General features: G+C 36.8%; 1 protein-coding gene across 8 annotated transcripts in view; it reads left to right on the top strand.

Annotated features, from left to right (window-relative positions):
• PCNX1 (pecanex 1) overlaps nucleotides 1-18,768 on the top strand; it is a 92,185-nt gene that overhangs the window by 33,964 nt on the left and 39,453 nt on the right. For 4 of the 8 annotated variants that reach the window (XM_056344971.1, XM_056344972.1, XM_056344974.1 and 1 more), the window contains 7 exons: nucleotides 3,650-3,834; nucleotides 11,065-11,155; nucleotides 12,860-12,917; nucleotides 15,035-15,252; nucleotides 16,494-16,647; nucleotides 17,405-17,437; nucleotides 18,442-18,613. In XM_056344971.1, the coding sequence (XP_056200946.1) occupies nucleotides 3,650-3,834; nucleotides 11,065-11,155; nucleotides 12,860-12,917; nucleotides 15,035-15,252; nucleotides 16,494-16,647; nucleotides 17,405-17,437; nucleotides 18,442-18,613 (911 nt within the window). The remainder of the gene's footprint in view (nucleotides 1-3,649; nucleotides 3,835-11,064; nucleotides 11,156-12,859; nucleotides 12,918-15,034; nucleotides 15,253-16,493; nucleotides 16,648-17,404; nucleotides 17,438-18,441; nucleotides 18,614-18,768) is intronic. The other 4 variants (XM_056344973.1, XM_056344976.1, XM_056344977.1 and 1 more) reach the window with 4 other exon arrangements.

The following is an 18,768-nucleotide window of genomic DNA, read 5'->3' on the forward strand; positions in this document are numbered from 1 at the left end:
TTCAGGAATACTCGTATAACTTTTTTAACTGGAAAAAGCTGTAGAAACTGAGCAAATAAAAAAAAATACTTAACAATAGAGGATGCGGGAGGAATCTTGCCATCTTTGTGGCACCACTGAAATAATCAAGGACCAAATTTGTACATTCTCCTCAGGCAGGAGGATTGCAAGAATGGTAACTGAAATTAACAAATGAAGGATTGATGCCGCATCAAAGATTGAAACTAGCCAGATGAGTTTTTAGTGGCTACTGCAGTGTGTAGCAGTAATCACATCATTTCAGATAGGTGTGGGGTTTTTTGTGTTAAGCTTCTGGTCTTCCTAAATGTTGCTTGTTCAACTTTAGCTTAGTGACTTACTTCCTAGTGAGGGATGCTAAAACTTTGCATTTTCTTAAATCGTTTCTATTCTATTCTCCATTGCATTCACTTGCTTCTGATACTTTTGTGCTTCTCCTTTTTTTTGCTTTTTTTAAAGGAAGGTAGTATAGTTTTGTGTATCATTTCATAAGAGGCTATACAAAACAGAGCTCCTTAACTGGGCATTAGTCAAAAAGCAGAGGTTTCTTTGTCTTAAGACAGGTAGAAAGTATGGCAAATAAAGGGCTCTGTTTAAACAGTCTGACATCTGCCTCATTTTCACATGCTACTGCAGTGATTAAGGTTCTCATGGCTTAAGCTGGACTTCAGTGAGAGATCATGAGAAAACTAAAGTTGGTGGAAGTAACTTGTTAATCAGACAAGATGTTCAAGGATGAAAAAGTAGACCAAATATTCTAGCTTTCTATTTCTGCTGTGCATCTTCAGGTTATCTAAATTTGTGCCTTTCTAAATAAAAAAAAAGTAACCAAAACTGTACTTTCTCTGACATTACATGCATTATAATAAAAGTATTTTTGAAGAGCATATCTTTAGAATTAAATACTTGTTGAAGTTACTTTTGCTCAAAGCATTGTTTGTGATGCTAAGTGACGGTCCCTTGGAGTGTAGTTAATTGCCTTCATCCAACCAAACACCACAGTGCTTTCAGATTTGTTTTGACATACATTCCATTTGAACTACCAACTGTGGGATGTATGTGAAAAACTGTATTTATTACCGTCCTGATGTCTAGATTAATATTATGAAAAAACTTTCCTTTATAGGGGTAGCTTAATTTTAGTGTAAATGCTATGCGCTGCTGGAATAAGAAACCTTTAAGAAAGATAAAAAAACCCCAAACAACATGTGTAAGGAAGAAATGTGAAGAAATACATATATATATATTTATTTTTTTAGCCAGTTACTGACAATATTGCTTCAAAATACCACTGCAATCATACTGGTGTTACTTGTCTATGCTAGTGGTGAGCTGCCTGTCTAGTTCCTGATACTGCTAATCCATATGACTTCAGATTTTAAACTTCTAACAGTGTTAGGTTTACTAATCTTTAGTTGCCCTGATGTTAATTCTTTCTTACTCTTGCCAGCACAACTTTAATCTCCTAATCTTCTAACTCTGGCATAAAATTGGATGTTGTGGGCATGTTCCCTTTAGAACTTGTTGAGTTCAATGTGATTTATTTTTTTTAATATCCTATCTGTTACTGCAATTTTCCTCTGTGGAATGTTCAGTAAAAGACAATAGTGTTGTATATGTGTGTGTTTGGCAATGGTAGATGCTTAAGAAAACCTGGTCTAGTAAATGCTGCTGGTTTGATGCTAATTTAAACACAAGAGTACTTTGCCTGGTAACATGAAAAACAAAGCCCAAAACTCCTCATAAAACAACCACCCACTCTTGCTTTTGCCCTAACAAATGTTAACAGTGTTTTGGGCACTTTAAAGCATAAGTATCAGTTGACATCCTATGTAGTCAGTGGTGTGTGCATGTGTGTCTGATATGAGAACATAAGTGGCTGTGTGAAGCAGAATTTTATTTTTATAATTAGGCAGAGAATAAATGCATCTCTTGCGTATCTGTGCAATCTGTTAATGTCAATGTCTTGAGGTTTTTTTTATTGTGACAGATCTGGGTAACCACTGAAAGGGCAATTTTATATATGTCTCTTGATACATAGCTACTAATTAAGGGAGAAAGGAGTGTTGTTTAGCATTGTTTTGGTGTTGCTGATAATACTTAAGGGAGACAGTGAAGGCTGGCACATCTGTGAGCTTCCTTAGAGCCTTTGTTGCCATGTAGCTCACTGAAAGCCTGGTATACAGCAGCAAAACCAAATTTACGTTTCAGATTGTATTAAGAGTACAGTAAATTGTGAGTTGCAATTTTTTAAACTCATGAGCTGTATGCATGTCTGCTTTATTTTGCATGAGCTTTTCTTGACACCTATTCTTATATCCATATTTTGTTTTCCAGTGGTGCTCTAACAAAAGAACTGAAAATAAGTGTTCTAGAAAATACTGTTAAAAGCAAGTACATCAGCTGTAACCCCTCAACTCTTAGTAAGATCTTGCTTTTTCAGTTGCCTCAATTGCCCACTGTAGCATCACACTGTAAACAGTGAAATGTTAAAAGCAACAGGTGATTGTTTTTCAAAGAGTGTTTAAGATATTTTCTATGGTCATTAAAATACAAATTATTTTACTGGTGTGAAAAATTTGTAATTTCATCATGTCCCACAGCTAATGACTGTGACATGTAACTTCTTTAAACGCACAAAATAAACGATAATGAAAGCACTAATCTTGCAACGTGAATGTGATATAGAAGTGTAAACATCATGTATACTGACATTTTGCCAAGTTTAATAGTAAACAAGTATTAAATATTTAACTTTAATAAACTTTATAAACTTCGTGAAATAGTTTTGCAATGAGAAAGCTGTGGAGAGGAGAGTGAATGTTTTCAAACATTGTCTACTCATATGACTGTAAACTTAGAAGTTTCTTCAAAGCCTAAGTTGACTTTTCAAAGCTGATTTTTGGTGCAAGTATGTGTCTGGGTATAGAAGAACTTCTTCGCAGTAGTAATACTGAGTAATATAAAGTTTTTGCTCTACTGTCGGAATAACTTTAAAATGGATTTATAACAAACTATTAACTGGGAAAAGTTTTAAGCATTCTTAATATGTTCAAAAAAATCTGAATCCAAATGTTTAACTACAATTATCTGCAAGGTCTGTGGTAGTGTATGGCTATTAACAAAGCTTAAAGATGTGTTCTTGTTACAGTGCAGATCAATAGCAAGAAAGGTGATGTTAATACCCCAAATGGCCAACTAAACAGTTGATAAAGTCATACCTCAATGAGCAGAAAGGACCCTAACTATCATGAGAAGACTGGAATAGTCAGTACTGTATGTAGGTGATACTTCGAGTTGGTCTACAATTAGACTAATCACCAGTGATTTGCTTTTGCGCCCACAAATTAAAGACTTACAAGGATCTACCTGAGGGGGACTTGGGGAGATGTTAGAAAGCAATACTACTTCAAAAAGTAGAACAGGAACTGTATTTCTAGACTACTGATGTAACTGGTGTCCAGGTGTTCTGTTACATGGAACTATGGGTTATGTTAACCCTAGTAAGTGCCGTTGCAATGCTATACTTGTTAAGTTTTCCTCTTTAAACTCAAAATTCTTGTTTTGCTTCACTTCTAGCTATTTTTCTTTTCTTCCTGGTAATGTGTCCCCAATCCATGTTTTCTCGTAGCCTTCAAGATGGTCAGCAAGGCCAGCAGTTCTCCTCCCAGGTCAAAGTGCAGTCCCGCCCCCCTTCCCAGGCCGCTGTGCTCGGCGCTAGCGCCTCCTTGCTGGTGAGAAACGGGAGTGTCCACTTAGAAGCATCACATGCCACTGCATCTGCTGTAGGCGGTAGCAGTTTGCACGATGAACTTGGTATGCAGGCCTTATGTAACCTTGGTGACATGGAACTTTTAATACAGCAGATGTATGGGTAATAATGCGGTGAAAATCAGCTAACCTTAGTTTTATTTCTGAATCTTGTAGGTGCGTTTCTTAGAAGGCCATATTGCTCATAAATTCCTTGCCTTTCACAATCGTCTTTCCAGGCACTTTCTGTAACAAATGCAGGATGAGAAACACTCTGAGGATGCATAGATACAAGTAGTGGTGGTGTGAGAGCTTTCATGACTTGAGCAACATGATGTGTAATGCACCAGTTCTCTTGCATTGTCACAGGTAGCTAAGCAGAGATTGAGACCAACTTTGAGGATCTTCTGGTTCTTTCAAAGAATACTTGTTATGGTCCTTAGGAGTTCTTCATCTTTTATTAGATGAGTCTTGCTTAGCTGCTGTTCAGAAAAGATATACTCATGTAAATTAGAGTGCTTTTCATGTACACCTTGATTTAGGAGCTTGAGTTGGGAAGAAAATCTGGACTCTTTTATCAAATGTCATCATTTCATGGAGCCTTACAGTGCCCCTTAGTACTACATAAAATGAACCATGAAGAGTTCTTAACTATTTATTAATAGCTATGCAGCTAATAAAATTGCCAGGAAGAAGGAAGTTAAGATGGTCATAATAAGTGACTCATTTCCTGCAACACAGTATTGCAGGGCAGATACAGAAAAATTCCTGGCAGGGATCTTGGCAGCTATCTGTACGTGGCCTGAATTACTTTAGGACTTTAGTATTAATGTGGAATTTTCCCTCTAATTATTAAAGTGGGCATCTTTAGAACTGACAAATAGTAGCGACCGTATTTTGAGCAGCTGTCAGCTGTAATAACCCAAAAGTACAGGTTAGCCCAAAACATGGACAAAGCACTTGTTTCAGACCTTACTGTAACTCAGTACTAAAAGATAAGTGAGTTGTCATCTTACTTCACTAGTAGAGAAGATGTCAAGAGTTGCTAGGCAGTGGTATCCCTTTAAATACCAGTTTGGCTAACAAATTGTCATTCTTTTGCGTCATCTAGCTGCAATATAATGAAAAACTGTATATAAGCAAACCTGAAAACAATCCTGATGTTCTCTGAGATGCTCTATAAAATTTGACTACAGATGTGCTAAATACACACAATCTACTTGCCTGATAATTTTTCGTTAAGATTTTGTGGCTCTACTAGGTTCTAGATAGAAAAATCAAAACTACTATTTCAACACTTGTATGTGTCTCTGAACGATGAGAGCGTATCACGTAAAGCTACAGATTTACTGAATTTTTATTTACTCATTTCTCATTTGAAAAAGTATTGGAATATACCACTGAAATTCAGGGACACTGGTTATACTTGTCCAAGGTTAATGTTGGGATTTATTCTTTAAGCTGCCATTACTGTATTTGAAGGATTTGGTTAATCTTACTCAAAATAATACAATTGAGTTTTATAGAATTCAAGATGTAATATGCAGCCTAGGTAAGTCCGAGTTACTTAGGAACTTGTGTTACTATGTTGTAGAAATCCAAGGGGATCATTTAAGAAACTCAGTGTTGTGTTCAGGCTCTCTTAAAAAGGCATATTCATTGTCTTGGTGTGTATTAGTCTTCAGATATTTATACAGCTTTATTCTTCTGAAATTTTGTCTGTACTGTGCTTACAGTTTCATGGGCAGCACATTGCCTTTGCGAGGCACAAAACTTCCAGGATCTGCTCAGTTAAAAATCTAATGTATAGTAGGGATTTATTCCATGTTTGAAGCTCTCTAGAAACCTTCATGAGCAAAAGCAGCTATTGTAGGCAAGATCTGTTTTCGTTATTTTAGGAAAAACAAATTTTCTAGTTTGTGTAACTGGCTTTGTGTGACAGGTACTGTCTTCTGTGAAAGTAATATAGTTGGCAAAATGGCACAGGCTTTTGCATGCATGATTCCTTTATCAGGCCTGACAAGAAGGGAGAGTATCTTTCCTTGTACCTGGTATATGGTTTATTTGGTGGTTTTTTTGGTTCTGTTTTGGTTTTAGTCCCCAGTTAGGGATGAAGTAACACCACTGCTCTGTTCCCGTTAAGTCTAAGGCTGTTGCTTTTGCTTTCTTGTCCCAAGATACCTTACAGTGGAAGGTGACCATTTTACTTCAGATTGTGTACGGGTGTGGGGGTAGTATTTTGGTGTTTTTCTTTAACTTTTATTCTGATGCTGATAAAAGCAATGCAGGCGATATGACCAATTCTTTGTTGTTGTGGAAGTCCCTGTGTCTGCCCAGGGCAGAAAAACTGCTGAAAATAGAGGCTGGGAGAAAGATGAAGAAACAAAAGCTGATTTACAGCAACTGGAAATATAAGTGACATATAGTAGATGGGGTTATATATCTCTGTGCAGTGCATATAAGAGTTAATGTTCTTACTGAAATTCTACTAGCATATTCCAGCTCATCTGGAAGACAAAACAGGGCATGTGTTAACGTTAAAAGCCCCATATTTAAGACTCCTGTGTTTGTGCACTAGTACAGTATCTGCTTCTACATTTTTTTCTGTTTAGGTGTTGATGTCAAGCTGTAGCTCTAAACAAGACACACGGTTGAATTTTTTTTTGTTTGCTGTAAAAAATCATGTCTGTTAACTCTGGCTTATTTTATGAAGGATGAACCTTATTCTATTATACCTAGCCTACATCCAGTCTGGTGATACAGGCATCTTTAACCGGGTATTGTCCTACTAGTGAGGCAAGAGATACTTGAGGAATTACCCAGTTCAAAGTAGAAGGATTTTTGTCAATTATGTTGTTTCATGATAGGGAAGAAACTAGAAGGGCTGGAAAAGGAGCTTGATGTGGAACAGTAAGCATGAAGTCAATGGTAAGGGGAATGTAGGACAGAAAGGAAAGGTGGGAGACCAAATGCCATGATTATGGGAAGGATTAATGTATTATGAGTGCAGACAGCAACAAAACACATACCATGACTTAAGTGAATGACAGTCCTTCAGAGCACAGTGTAGCAGTACTAATGCCTTTTATTCTTGCTAATACCTGATTCTGGAGACATGTAGGTGATGATTGGGATTTTTCAGTCCTTGCAGCAAAGGTTGTAGGTGTTACTATTTGTGAAGTAGTTAGGGATCCAAGTACTGAGTTACTAGAAAAGATGCCCAGTTTCTAAAAGTAGGGTGAAATTACAGCCCCTTATCCTTGGCTAGATAATTTTTTTGTTATTTTTTTTAAATTTAGGAATATCACTTTTGTGACTAAAGAAAACCGGTCATCTGGAGCTTTACAATACAATTACATTGCTATGTTGGATTTACAGTTTATTGCCTATATGCAAATGATAAGCTTTCAGTTTTATTGAAGTATTTTAATTTGTGAAGGTAGTTTGATGGCCTTGAAGATCAAAACTTTCTCTAAAGATAAACATATGCACTGATTACTTAATTGATTAAAAAGAATTCAGAATCAGTTCCTTACTATCTTTTTATTAAGTAGGCGTAATTTTTTGGGGGATAGATGGGGGGGTATTTTTCAAAAGTACAGGTAGGAAATAAATATTTACTTTCCGTTGTTCCTATTTTGTAGTCTTTGGAATTCTACATAATGGGCAAATTACTCTTTTGACAAACTTCATATGGAAATAAAAAAATAACTGCTTTGAAGTATTCTAAATGAAGAAGTCTTCATACTGCAGCTGAAAGAAATATTTTAACCTTTGGAAACAATAGCTCCCTGCACGCTACAGTAGTCAAAATCTGATTACTTTGGTTTGGCTGACTAGGATTTAAAAATACAGTCACAAGTAGTAGATTAATATATCTGGATCCAATGATGATGTAGACTTCAACATGCCAAAAAGTGCTAACAACATTCAGAAATAGTTTGAGAGGTCTGAAACAGTAGTATTTATTAGATGGAGAACTGAGGAATGTGCTGAAAATAATTTGGCTGAAGAAACCATCAGAGCACCATTTTAGTTGGATCTTGAGCCAATTAAGTCTTCCAGGTTTCATCTGTGTAAGCTCATCAGCTTGTTGCTTTCATTCATTCCTATAACTGTGGGAACACCATTTTGTATGCTGTGAATTGTTACGTGGTTGTTTCTGGGTTTGGTCATGAGATACTTTTGTCTTTTTAAACAAGGAAACTTGTTTCAAAAGAAGTACATTCATCTTTTCCTCTCTTCATGTCCACAAAGATGTATTTTGATTTTGTGTGCCTGAGTATCAGTGACTTGGCGTTGTTATTTTTTGTGACCTGATCCAAATAGAATATTGTTTGGGTGACTAGTTTGCGAAGAACTCACAGCCCTCCCTTTGTGGTAGGAAAGGGAGAAGTTACAAGTATTTCTGTTTAGTTGACAAACATGCTACTGGCTGTATTTCTTGATTTGTAAAACAAATTTGTGAGTGCCATTTGTTGACACTTACTAAATTACAGTCCTTAAAGATGTGATGCTATTACAAGTATTTCAGAGAATGCTGTGGGAGAGCTAGGAATGGGAGAGAGAAAAATTTGAGTAACTAAAAATGCTAGGTATATCCATGCGTATTGAATCTTGTGAGCGTTGGGATCCTTCATTAGAGTTTGAGTGTGCTGTGAGGAAGCTGCTGTTCTCACACAGTTTAAAAATCACTTAATTCACAGGATTTTGAAGCTCAGCTGTAGGATCTCCAGTCAGACCTTAGGGTTTGTGTCCTCAACAGCAGTGAAAAGTCCTGTCATCTTTTTTACTTTGAGTTGAGGCTTTTCTGGAGAGCCTTTTGATTTAAAACAAACAAAAAAGCCCCCAACAAAAGGAAATCCAAAAGAAAAACAAAAAAAGGGGCAGACAGCTTTGTTTTATTGACAAGCCATTCTTTTCTTGACAGAGAGCCAACTTTAAATATGAAGTCTATATAAGTAGAGGGATAATTGCAAGTATGGCAAAACCTGAGTCTGTTTTGTAGTTTGTGTGTAAACAACTGGAATTAAGTGTTCTGTGTGCTATCTTTCTAGTAACGAGATCTATTTTATCTCACCGCAGCCACGCAGTACTTACGGCAGCAGTACAAATGCAGTACTTTGTGATAGATTCCAAGATGAGTTAAGTGTGTGGGAACTGTAGATATTTTCTAAGGTGAAGTGGTTTTATGCTAAATTTTTTCCAGTTTGAGGCCCTTTTCAGACTTTTCACATGAATGTAACAACAGTTCAGTAAACTTCTTGTGTAACAGATACTGATGTATTATCTGAGCCCAGGAGAAGAATGGGAAGTTGTTTCTTGTAAGTAGTATGTTCTAATTTCTGTGACTAGAATTTCATCAATGTAAAAATCAGAAAGTACAATTTCCAGGCTCTCAATTCAGTAGTGCAAAAACATGAATAATTTAACCCAAACTTCCCTGTCTCATTTAAGGACTGGTTGCTCAGAAGATTTTTCTGTGCTAAGTTAAGCATAATTTTGTCATGACAAGAACCTGGAGTGTATTATCCAATATCTTGATATTTGCTGCTGAAATTTAACTCATGCAGTTAATAAACAGGCCTGTGTAGCTAAGGCTATTTATTAGCTGTAGGGAGGAAGATGCCTAATGCCTTGCACTAGTTGAAAATTTAAACTTGAGTAACCACTGTTCACTACACTGTGCTTTAAAAACCAAAGGATACTTGACTGAAGTGCTTGATTAAAATCTTGACTATTTGGGAAGATATCGTGGCAAGTGAACTTGCTATTTATATTTCCTTACAAATTCTTATAGCTGATGTAAGTAATTGAGAGTGCTGTTGCATTACCAAGCTCTGATGCATGCTGTGTTTGAATCCTGAGCCAAGTAGCTGACTGTCCTGTCAGAATGGTTGGGCTTGGCACAGCTGTGGTATGTGTCTAGTTGATCTGAAGTGCCTCCTCTGAGAGTAGAAGCTTTATGAAGTATTTTCAATATATCAGTATTTTTCCTTCGTTGCAATTTTAATAATCCATTTGGAGGTGTTTTAACCTCTTTCAGACTTTTTTACATTGAACTTTGTCTGTGGGTCTGAAGAGAAGTTGGAGAGTCCATGGGGGGGGGGGGGGGTATAAAAAAAAAAAAGCAAACTCCATTCTGTTAGAAGCAGGCTGTGTTCTCACAGAATCTGATCCCGTTAGGTGTTTCTCCTGGGACTGCTTGTTAGCCTGTATCAACAGACGAGCAAGCTGCTAGTCATGCAGCTGAGAGGTGCATGGAGTTTTTGCTTCACATGCTCTATAGTGGGATTTTCTTGTTTTGTATAAGCAGATCTTAAAATATTGATGCAAAGCATGCATGGCTTAAGAAGGGGTTTGAGCTAGAAGAGATGGAGTAGTTGGCAGAATGCTTCATATGAGATCAATTTCAAAATCTGCTTCCTGCATTCAGAGCTGAAATATATTGAACCTGGCCTTCAGGGGAAATTACAATGCCTATGTCTCTGATTAGACTATTGTGGAAGAAGGGCACTGTAAAAACATCATATTGTGAGTAAGGTAATTTATCTTTTGAGTTATAATCTCTGGGCACTTTTTTGTTAATTATATATTTAGAGATACCTTGATAGTGTTTATTCAAAAAGTTTTTAATAACAACTTTAGGAAATGATGGTTAATGGAGTTCCAGGAACTCCAAATGGTTTATCTGAGATGTTAGTTTGCAGTCTTCTGTTCTTACACTGAACTGTTTGGTGCTGGCTTGTAGAATAGATCTCTGCCTGCCATTCCTTTTTCAGTTTTTCTAGAAGTACAACTTACTCTGGCCACTTCTTTTACTCTTTGTGTTTCTTGCCTCCAAAATAAATTTATTCAGGACACTCGAATCTGCCTTGGCTAAATGCCATGGTTTTAAAATACTGATAGTGCATGATGTACTGATTGTTCTACTGGGGGTGGGGAGGAACTGAAAAACAGGTCATTGCAAGTTGTTCACCAGGTTATTTTCTAAGTGAGGGACAAAGAGGTTCACATTTTGCTTCTGTGTGTTAATGGTGACATCTTGTAAAAAACCTTAAAATTCAGTATTGCAGTTTACTGTACATGTCATGTAAAAAGGTATGAAAGAGGACTGAATAGCTAATGTCTTGTCTACGTTGCTGACACATTAATGCATAATCACATTCTGTATTCTGACACTGATGTAAATCTAGCGGTTTGTATTGATCTCAGTAGTAAGTTAATAAATAGAAACTAGTACCAGTGGGATGAAACATTAGATTTTGACCTGCTCTTGACCTTTTTCTTTAATAGGTAAGTTCAGTTCTACGCTCTACGAGACAGGGGGCTGCGACATGTCGCTTGTGAACTTTGAGCCAGCTGCAAGAAGAGCATCCAACATCTGGTGTGTGTGAAGGCCAGTCAAAAGTGATGATTCTTGTCTTACTACAACCAGATCTTTGATTTTCATTTTAAAAGGTTATTTAGTATGGACTATAGAAAATGAACATAAAATATTACTCTATACTTTTGAAACCTAAGTGATTTGTACTAGAAGATGACACTAACAGCATAAATAATCTTCTTGGCTTAAATAAATCCAGAAAATGGAGACTACTGTTAGCTTGAGCAGTGAACGTCTAAACTGAGAACTTGACAAATGCTTTTTTTTTTGATTGGCTTATAGAAAGCCTTTCTTAAAGGATTTAACCTGGTTTCTGGGAAAGTAGGTGGCTGTTGACCATAATGACTATTAACTTACTTACAAATGAACTTCCAATTGTGAAGCAAATGTAAACTGATAAATTCGTTCTCAAGTTCATAGATGGCATGAAACAATACATGGAAGTGTTAACATGCCTGAGGTTACAATTTAACTTACCATTGAAATAGCCAGCTACGTACTAGAAAATTCATCTGCTGCTGGAAAGATGCCCGCTCTTTCTCTGAAGGGACAGGAGGCAGAAGAAAGAAAAACATCCCAAAACATCCTTCCCTCCCCTCACCCCAGTCCACTTCACCACATAGAGCTGCTCTGGAGCTATTGCGTCATGCTGAATGTTACGAAATTCCCAGTGTGAGTGGAATAGCTGTTGGAATTATGGAGTAAGGAATATAAAGGCTCCCATATTAAAATCTTTCTTGTGATAGTGTGCAAGTGCCTTTTGTAGAGTTGAACTTTGGCAAAAAGTTCTGCATTCCTTGCACAAAGCTGCCAATGCCTGCCTGTACTGCTTGCATGTTCAAGATGCAGTGGCTTTGCTGATGGCTGCTATTATGAAGTTATATGTGCTAATGGAAGGAACAAACTGGCCATGCCCAAATAATCAGATCTTAGCTTCAGGGAATGCTGGAGTTTCAGTGAAGTAAAATTGATAACAAAGAATGTTTTTATCTTAAGGCAAGGAACTGAAGGAAAGTTGCATAAATTTGGTACAAGTCTTACAGCCATGTGATTTACATGGAAAACAAACATCAAAAGCTATCCAAAATTTGGGGAAAAAAGCAATGGTTGGATATGGACTCTCATACAGTAAGAGAAATTTCTCCTCATCTCTAATGAATGGAAATTGCAAAGTAATTTTGCTTTTCTTACCAGAAGTTTAATTTTATTTAAATTTTTCAAAAGCAATTTAAGATTAAGTAACTCAGTATGCTTGTGTTAAAGTATGTGTTATTTTTGGCAGTTTTGGGACCTTGGCAAAAACAGTATAGAACTATATGTGAAAACATAGCAGACTCTGCACTCATCTAGAGATGCAATGCGTGTTTACACCTCAGATTATAAACATTTTTTTTTTTGGAAGTGAAATAATTGCTATTGTGATGATTGGTGTTAGACATCTTAAGGACTAAGTGTTGAGAAGTTATACGAAGAGTAAGGGTAAAGAGTGTCCTGATTTACTATAGCTACAGAATTTATTGCAAAACACAAGACTAAGTGGATACTTGTGTTTAAAATATGTGATTGAAGGAAAAACTTACAGAAGGATTTTTGGACAAAATTTGCGAGGAGTCAAGAGTTAATTTGGGACACTAGAAAACTAAGAGTGGCCTGTTGAAATAAAATGTAGTTTTATAATCTGAAGTCTTTCCCCTGTTCTTGTAGTGACACGGACTCTCACGTATCGAGTTCTACCTCAGTTCGCTTTTATCCACATGATCTAGTAAGTCCTTCTTGCTTATTTTTAAAGCATGCAAAAAAAATCAGAAGACTTTCCAATTGTATAGTGCTGATTAATCATCCTATGTGTTAGTTCTTTGTTTTTAAGAAGGCTTTTTTGCCCGGGTTTAAATGAAGATAAAGTATTTATTTATTGTTGCAATGTCTTCATATATGCATAAAAGCTCATCTTTCTGCATAGCGCTTTAAATGTAAATGGTTTTCTCTGATCTAAAGCATAGTGATTTCCTGTATCACATGGAAATTGGATGTTCTGAGATACCTTGTAATGGCTTTCCAGAGATGACTGGACAACTTGGACAGTTTTCCTTCTGTACGTTACTAAGATTAGCAGGCAGCAAAGAATAAATTCTGTGTTCTGACCAAGAGAAACTTCAGTAATTTCCCTGAAAGGAATTTAACAATCTATCATTGGAATATGCTGTACAAAATTTTAATTCATACACAAGGAACAACCGGGGGGGGGGGGGGGGGAAGGCAGAGGCTTGCAATGTGTTGTGCTGTAAATAGCTTTAGAATTCCTTAGCTTTGTGATCTCAAACCTTTTTATATTGTTGTCAAGTCCAGACGTACCTGTACTCTTAATTCTGAAGTCTTATGCTGCTGTGTCATGAAAACAGTGCAAATGGTCGTGATCAATATGCTTTGATTTCCTAGCTTAATAAAGTACCTAATGACCTAATCAAGGGGGAAAATGAAACACGGATTCAGCATTTGGCAGAGGAGCAGACCTCAATTTGCCTGACCACGGTTTTGATCAAGAATGTGCTTTTCAAACCCAGCATCTGCTAGAGGAACTTAATTTCCTTTCCACCACCCCCCTCAAAAACATAGCCTTCAGAAAAGAGGCTGCATTACCCGTTATGTGCGGTTGGTTTGTCAGTGTGGTACCACTGGAGGAAGTGATTCTGTTTAAGGCAAACTCATATTTATAAAAAACTTAGCCCATGTGGCTACATAGAAACTTCCACTGAAATTTATTATTAGTGCAATGAATGTTATTGTGCCTTTTAAGACACAAAGCTTTTTAAACTGTCAAAAAAGCACCTATTCTGACACAGCTTGTCTAAGTATGTTTTATATTTTTGAAATGCCTTTAGAAAGGGAGTGGTTTTGCTTGTTTTTATTAGTATTTTTCTAGGAAGGAAAAGATGACTGAACATAGTTACAGTACACTGATGCTTTAAGGAGTCAGGAAAAAAAAATCAAAACCAAAAAACTAAATGTTTAAGGTAATTGTGAAAACCCTATAATTTTGACACCTAAAGGTGACATACGTATTTAAATTTTAATCTTTGCCTTATAAAGATTGCGAAGATCTTTCATTAAATGGTCATTTAATGGTAATACTTTTTAAGACTGAAGGGCAGTGCATTAAGATGTTTCTTGGCCTGTTAATGAAATCTATAAAGTGGATTAGATGACACATACTGTAGTAATTTGTCAACCTTGTGAGTACCCTCCTTCATGGTCGTTGGTATTAGTGTGATTTCAAGAGAATGCTGGAGTAGCAAGCTATAAAATAAGTGAGAAATACAGTCAGTCATAAATAGTACTTGACTAGTTAGGGCAGAGTTTTTTTAAATTTGAGTATATTCTGAATCCAGTGAGTTTGAATTTGACCACTGATGCATGTGTATGTTGCTTTGTCATGCAAAACCAATCATTCAGCATGGGTATGCATGCAGATTAGCTAACTTTAAACAAATGACAACACATTTCTTAAAACTCAGAATTGGATTATTCTTGTAGTGTATGTTATTTCTGTTCACACATCAGTTTACTTGTCTTCAAATTTGAAGTTTTCAGAGTAAATGGGATAATGTGCTTGGAAGACACATTCATAATTCATTTGAAATAAGACATATGCTAAAATGCCAAACGGTTGTGTTGTATGCAAGCTATTCTTGCAGCTGGTGATATTCATTTGCCATGCTAAGGACAGGAAGAGTAAGCAGAAGCCTGAGAACTGACAGTGTTTAACATTTAACCTCTGTAAAGTGAAACAGAGTAATTCTAGCAGTTTTCTCCAAAGCACTTTTCAGTGGAATATGGTGTTATAATAAAAATGAGCTTCTGTTAATACTGACTTTCTTTTAGCTTTCTCTTCCTCAGATCAGGTTGAACAGGCTGCTAACCATGGATACAGATCTGCTGGAGCAGCAAGATATTGACCTGAGCCCTGACCTTCAGGACCACATGCAACCTCAAGAGGAAGCAGCTCAAAAAGTCAAGCAGTACTATCGCTTTTGGATCCTGCCTAAGCTTTGGATTAGCATCAATTTTGATAGATTAACTCTCCTGGCTTTATTTGATAGGTGAGATCCTCATACATGACAAACATCAGAAAGTAAAGATTTAAAAAATGGTAACTAAACTGTGAGTAATAGAGATACTTATCCTTACAGAATTGTACTTATTTATACTCTGAAAGATGAAAGGGTAATACAAAACAGTTTTTTCTAAAATAATAAAGGCTACTTTCCCTTTTTCTCTGGCAGTGCCAAAAAGGAAAAAACCCAAACAACCCTACCTTCACTCTTCATGAGTGGCATGACAGTGTATTTAGTCAAGAGAAATTTGTTGCCAGTATTTAAAGTTAGACAATAACCTTCTCCAAAAAACTGAAAGGGTTTAGAACCTGGTGCATACATTATTTCAGCAAATCGAGAGAATTTACCAGCTGTTTCAAAGCATTGTTCCAGAGGGTCATCTAATACTGTAACCAGGGATCCTCAAACTTTTTAAGCAGGGGGCCGGTGCGCGGATGAAGTGGCAGGCAGTCATCTGCGGCTGCTTGGTTCCCCCCCAACCCCCCGGGGGGGTGTGTGTGGGGTTCTGTAAATACCGGGGGCCGGATTGAGGACCCTGGGGGGCCGTATCCAGCCCGCGGGCCGTAGTTTGAGGACCCCTGCTGTAACCTGTTGTCGCTGCTGCATTTACCTAGTGGAATATAACTAAGGTGACTCCATGGTTACCAGCTTTTGGAGTTATTTAAATTTTAGTAGTGAACTTCCTTGAGATAAACAATATACTAGTGATTCTGTCCAGGCGAAAATACTATTAATTCTGTTCCTAAGCACTGCCCGTATCACATGGAACTCTCTTTATTCCACTTGGCATGTCTTAGCCAAGTGAGAGTATGTTTAGTTTCTTCAATACAAAATCATCAATGACAGATTATATACTGATAAGCTTCATGCATATATTTCCTCACAGGCTTGTAACCATCATGTGTGGGTCTTGGTATAGATTTATATTATGGATCATGCTTTTGGATGAGCATTTGAATTATTTCTGAAGTTATCTTCTGCTGTTTAAAGTAAAATTCCATAAGATACTAATAGCTATTGAGCTATTACTGAAATCCTGCTAGCTCCTAGCTTTGCTAAAAGACAGTGTGCTAGTATAGTCAGTGCAAGTTCAAATCTATTTTTAACTACTTTGCTACAACTCTTGTTAACTTCTGACCATAACTGTTCCCTTGCAGCTTTTTCTAGACATAGTTAGCTTTTAATTCTGTCCTTTTTTTTTTTTTTTCCCCCCTCTTCTACTACAGGAATCGTGAGATCCTTGAAAACGTGTTAGCTGTCATCCTAGCTATTCTAGTTGCGTTTCTGGGCTCTGTACTTCTTATAGAGGGCTTTTTCAAGGATATTTGGGTCTTCCAGTTCTGCCTGGTAATAGCCAGCTGTCAGTACTCGCTGTTGAAGGTATTTTAATTTTTATCTTTCCTTTTTGTAAAAAATAGAAATAACTTTAGTTGGGCGTTGCAGGTTGGTTAAACTTTAAGGAAAAACACGCATATTATCATTTACGAAGAAAGGAGTGAACTTCAGCTTCGTGGAAAGTTTCATAGATGGTCATACAAGGTCACTTCACTAGAATGGTTCTGTGTATGTTTGTTAAACAACCTTTTATTTGTTGTTCTCACACACTTCTTGTTTTCCCAAAAAAGCACATTCTTACTGGCTGAAAACAGCCAACAAACTAAACCTGGAGTTTTATTGTTTGGCTGGAGTTTTGGGGGGGTTATTTTCATTTTTAAGGTGGATACACCTCAATGCATTCATATTAAGCAATTATATCTAAGCATACAGAATCCTAGATTTTATCAGACAGCTGTTAATGCTGTTTTTGTCATTTAAGAATAATTGTTTATTTCCTTAGGATTAGACTGTCGGGTTGGAAATCAGATTTAAAATTGAAGTGCATAACACAATTTGTGTTAAAGGTAAAAGTTTGAAAACAGTAATTTTTAGAAAACCTTGGCTATAGACATACTCTCTGAACATATTTTATAGTTTAATACTTTGTGTTATTTAAAGGATATAGAGTGGCTTGACAACTGTAGAATTAATTGTAGATATTATGAAAAGAACTTCAATCAAGAAGGGGGGTGTGTGTAGGAGGAGGTAAACACACTTACCTGTAGATTGGGTAACTCTGCTCTTTCTGTTTCGGTTTCAGAGTGTTCAGCCAGATTCTTCTTCCCCTCGACATGTAAGTCATGAGCATGTGCCAGTATACTAAGCTTGGGCTTGTAGAACTTCCACAGAGAACTGATCTGTTTAGTTGGATCTTTTAGCGTTTCTCTTATTTGCCTTCATAAGGCAGGATAGGCTTAGGTTGTCGTCAGTGTGTGAGAAGGGAACTGACATTATCTCCCCTACTTTGTATTTAGTAAATCCTGTCCGCCTTGCTTTAAGCCTCTATGGCCTTTTGCTTTAGAGCCATATCCTGATAGGTTTTTGTATGAAACTTTAATATTCAAGCAATTATACTGAGAAGTATTCTTAATGTTGTAACTTGCTATACTGGTATGAACCGACACGGCTTTGATCTTCTATTCTGGTCTTGTAGGTCATTCAGTTGTCCTAGCATGCACACAGTCTTATTTTTTCACTCTGAGTATGCAGTGCTCTAGTGAGCATTAACATTTGAGCATGGAAATGTTAATGTGCTAGTGTTGCACAATGTGTGCATCTGCTAGATTGCCAAGACAAAATATTTATGTCCTAAATAAGGTATGAAAAAGCATTATTCCTCTGCAGCAAGTAATTCGTATTACTTCAGGTAATAAGTTGTGTGTTTTAACGAACACACAAATACAGATACTTCCTTTTTTTTTTTCCCCAGCAGGAGCAGTATCCGAGTCATTTTAAACAACTTTAATTGCTTCTTTTTCATAATAAGGATACTCTATCTTGCTTATGAAGCCTAGTCAGTTTCTCTGGCATTTAGTATTGTAAGGGCCATACTTGAAAACTTAGTGGAGAATAAGGGTAACTGTATCTTAGTCTAACTTAATCTGTTGTGTCCTCATCATATCAAAGCCACACACACAAAAAAGACTTACTTAATGCAAGGTGATGCATTAAGGGGTTTATGAAAAAAAAATGTGCTAAGATGATTACATTATTTGATGACTAGTGATTAATGTTGGTTCTGAAATTATCTGTAACAGAAAAGTAACAATTACTTTTTCTGTGTTGTTTTTTAAACAGGGTCATAATCGTATCATAGCCTATAGTAGGCCTGTGTATTTCTGTTTATGTTGTGGTCTTATTTGGCTGTTGGATTATGGCAGCAGAAACATATCTACAACAAGATTCAGGTTGTATGGAATGGCTTTCACCAACCCATTGCTGCTGCTGTCAGCCAGGGACTTAGTTATAGGTGAGTGGCTTCTTCATGGATTTGTTTGTTTCACCACAGGAGAAATTTCCCCATGCCTGCCCCCACATCTTTTTATGACACTGTTTGCATCATCACCTTCTAAATGGAGTTCGCTTAGTTTCCTTTGGAAAGAGTAGTTTTAGCTTTGAAGTCTA

Source organism: Falco biarmicus, chromosome 7 (genome assembly GCF_023638135.1).
Source record: "Falco biarmicus isolate bFalBia1 chromosome 7, bFalBia1.pri, whole genome shotgun sequence".
In the NCBI taxonomy this organism is placed as follows: Eukaryota; Metazoa; Chordata; class Aves; order Falconiformes; family Falconidae; genus Falco; species Falco biarmicus.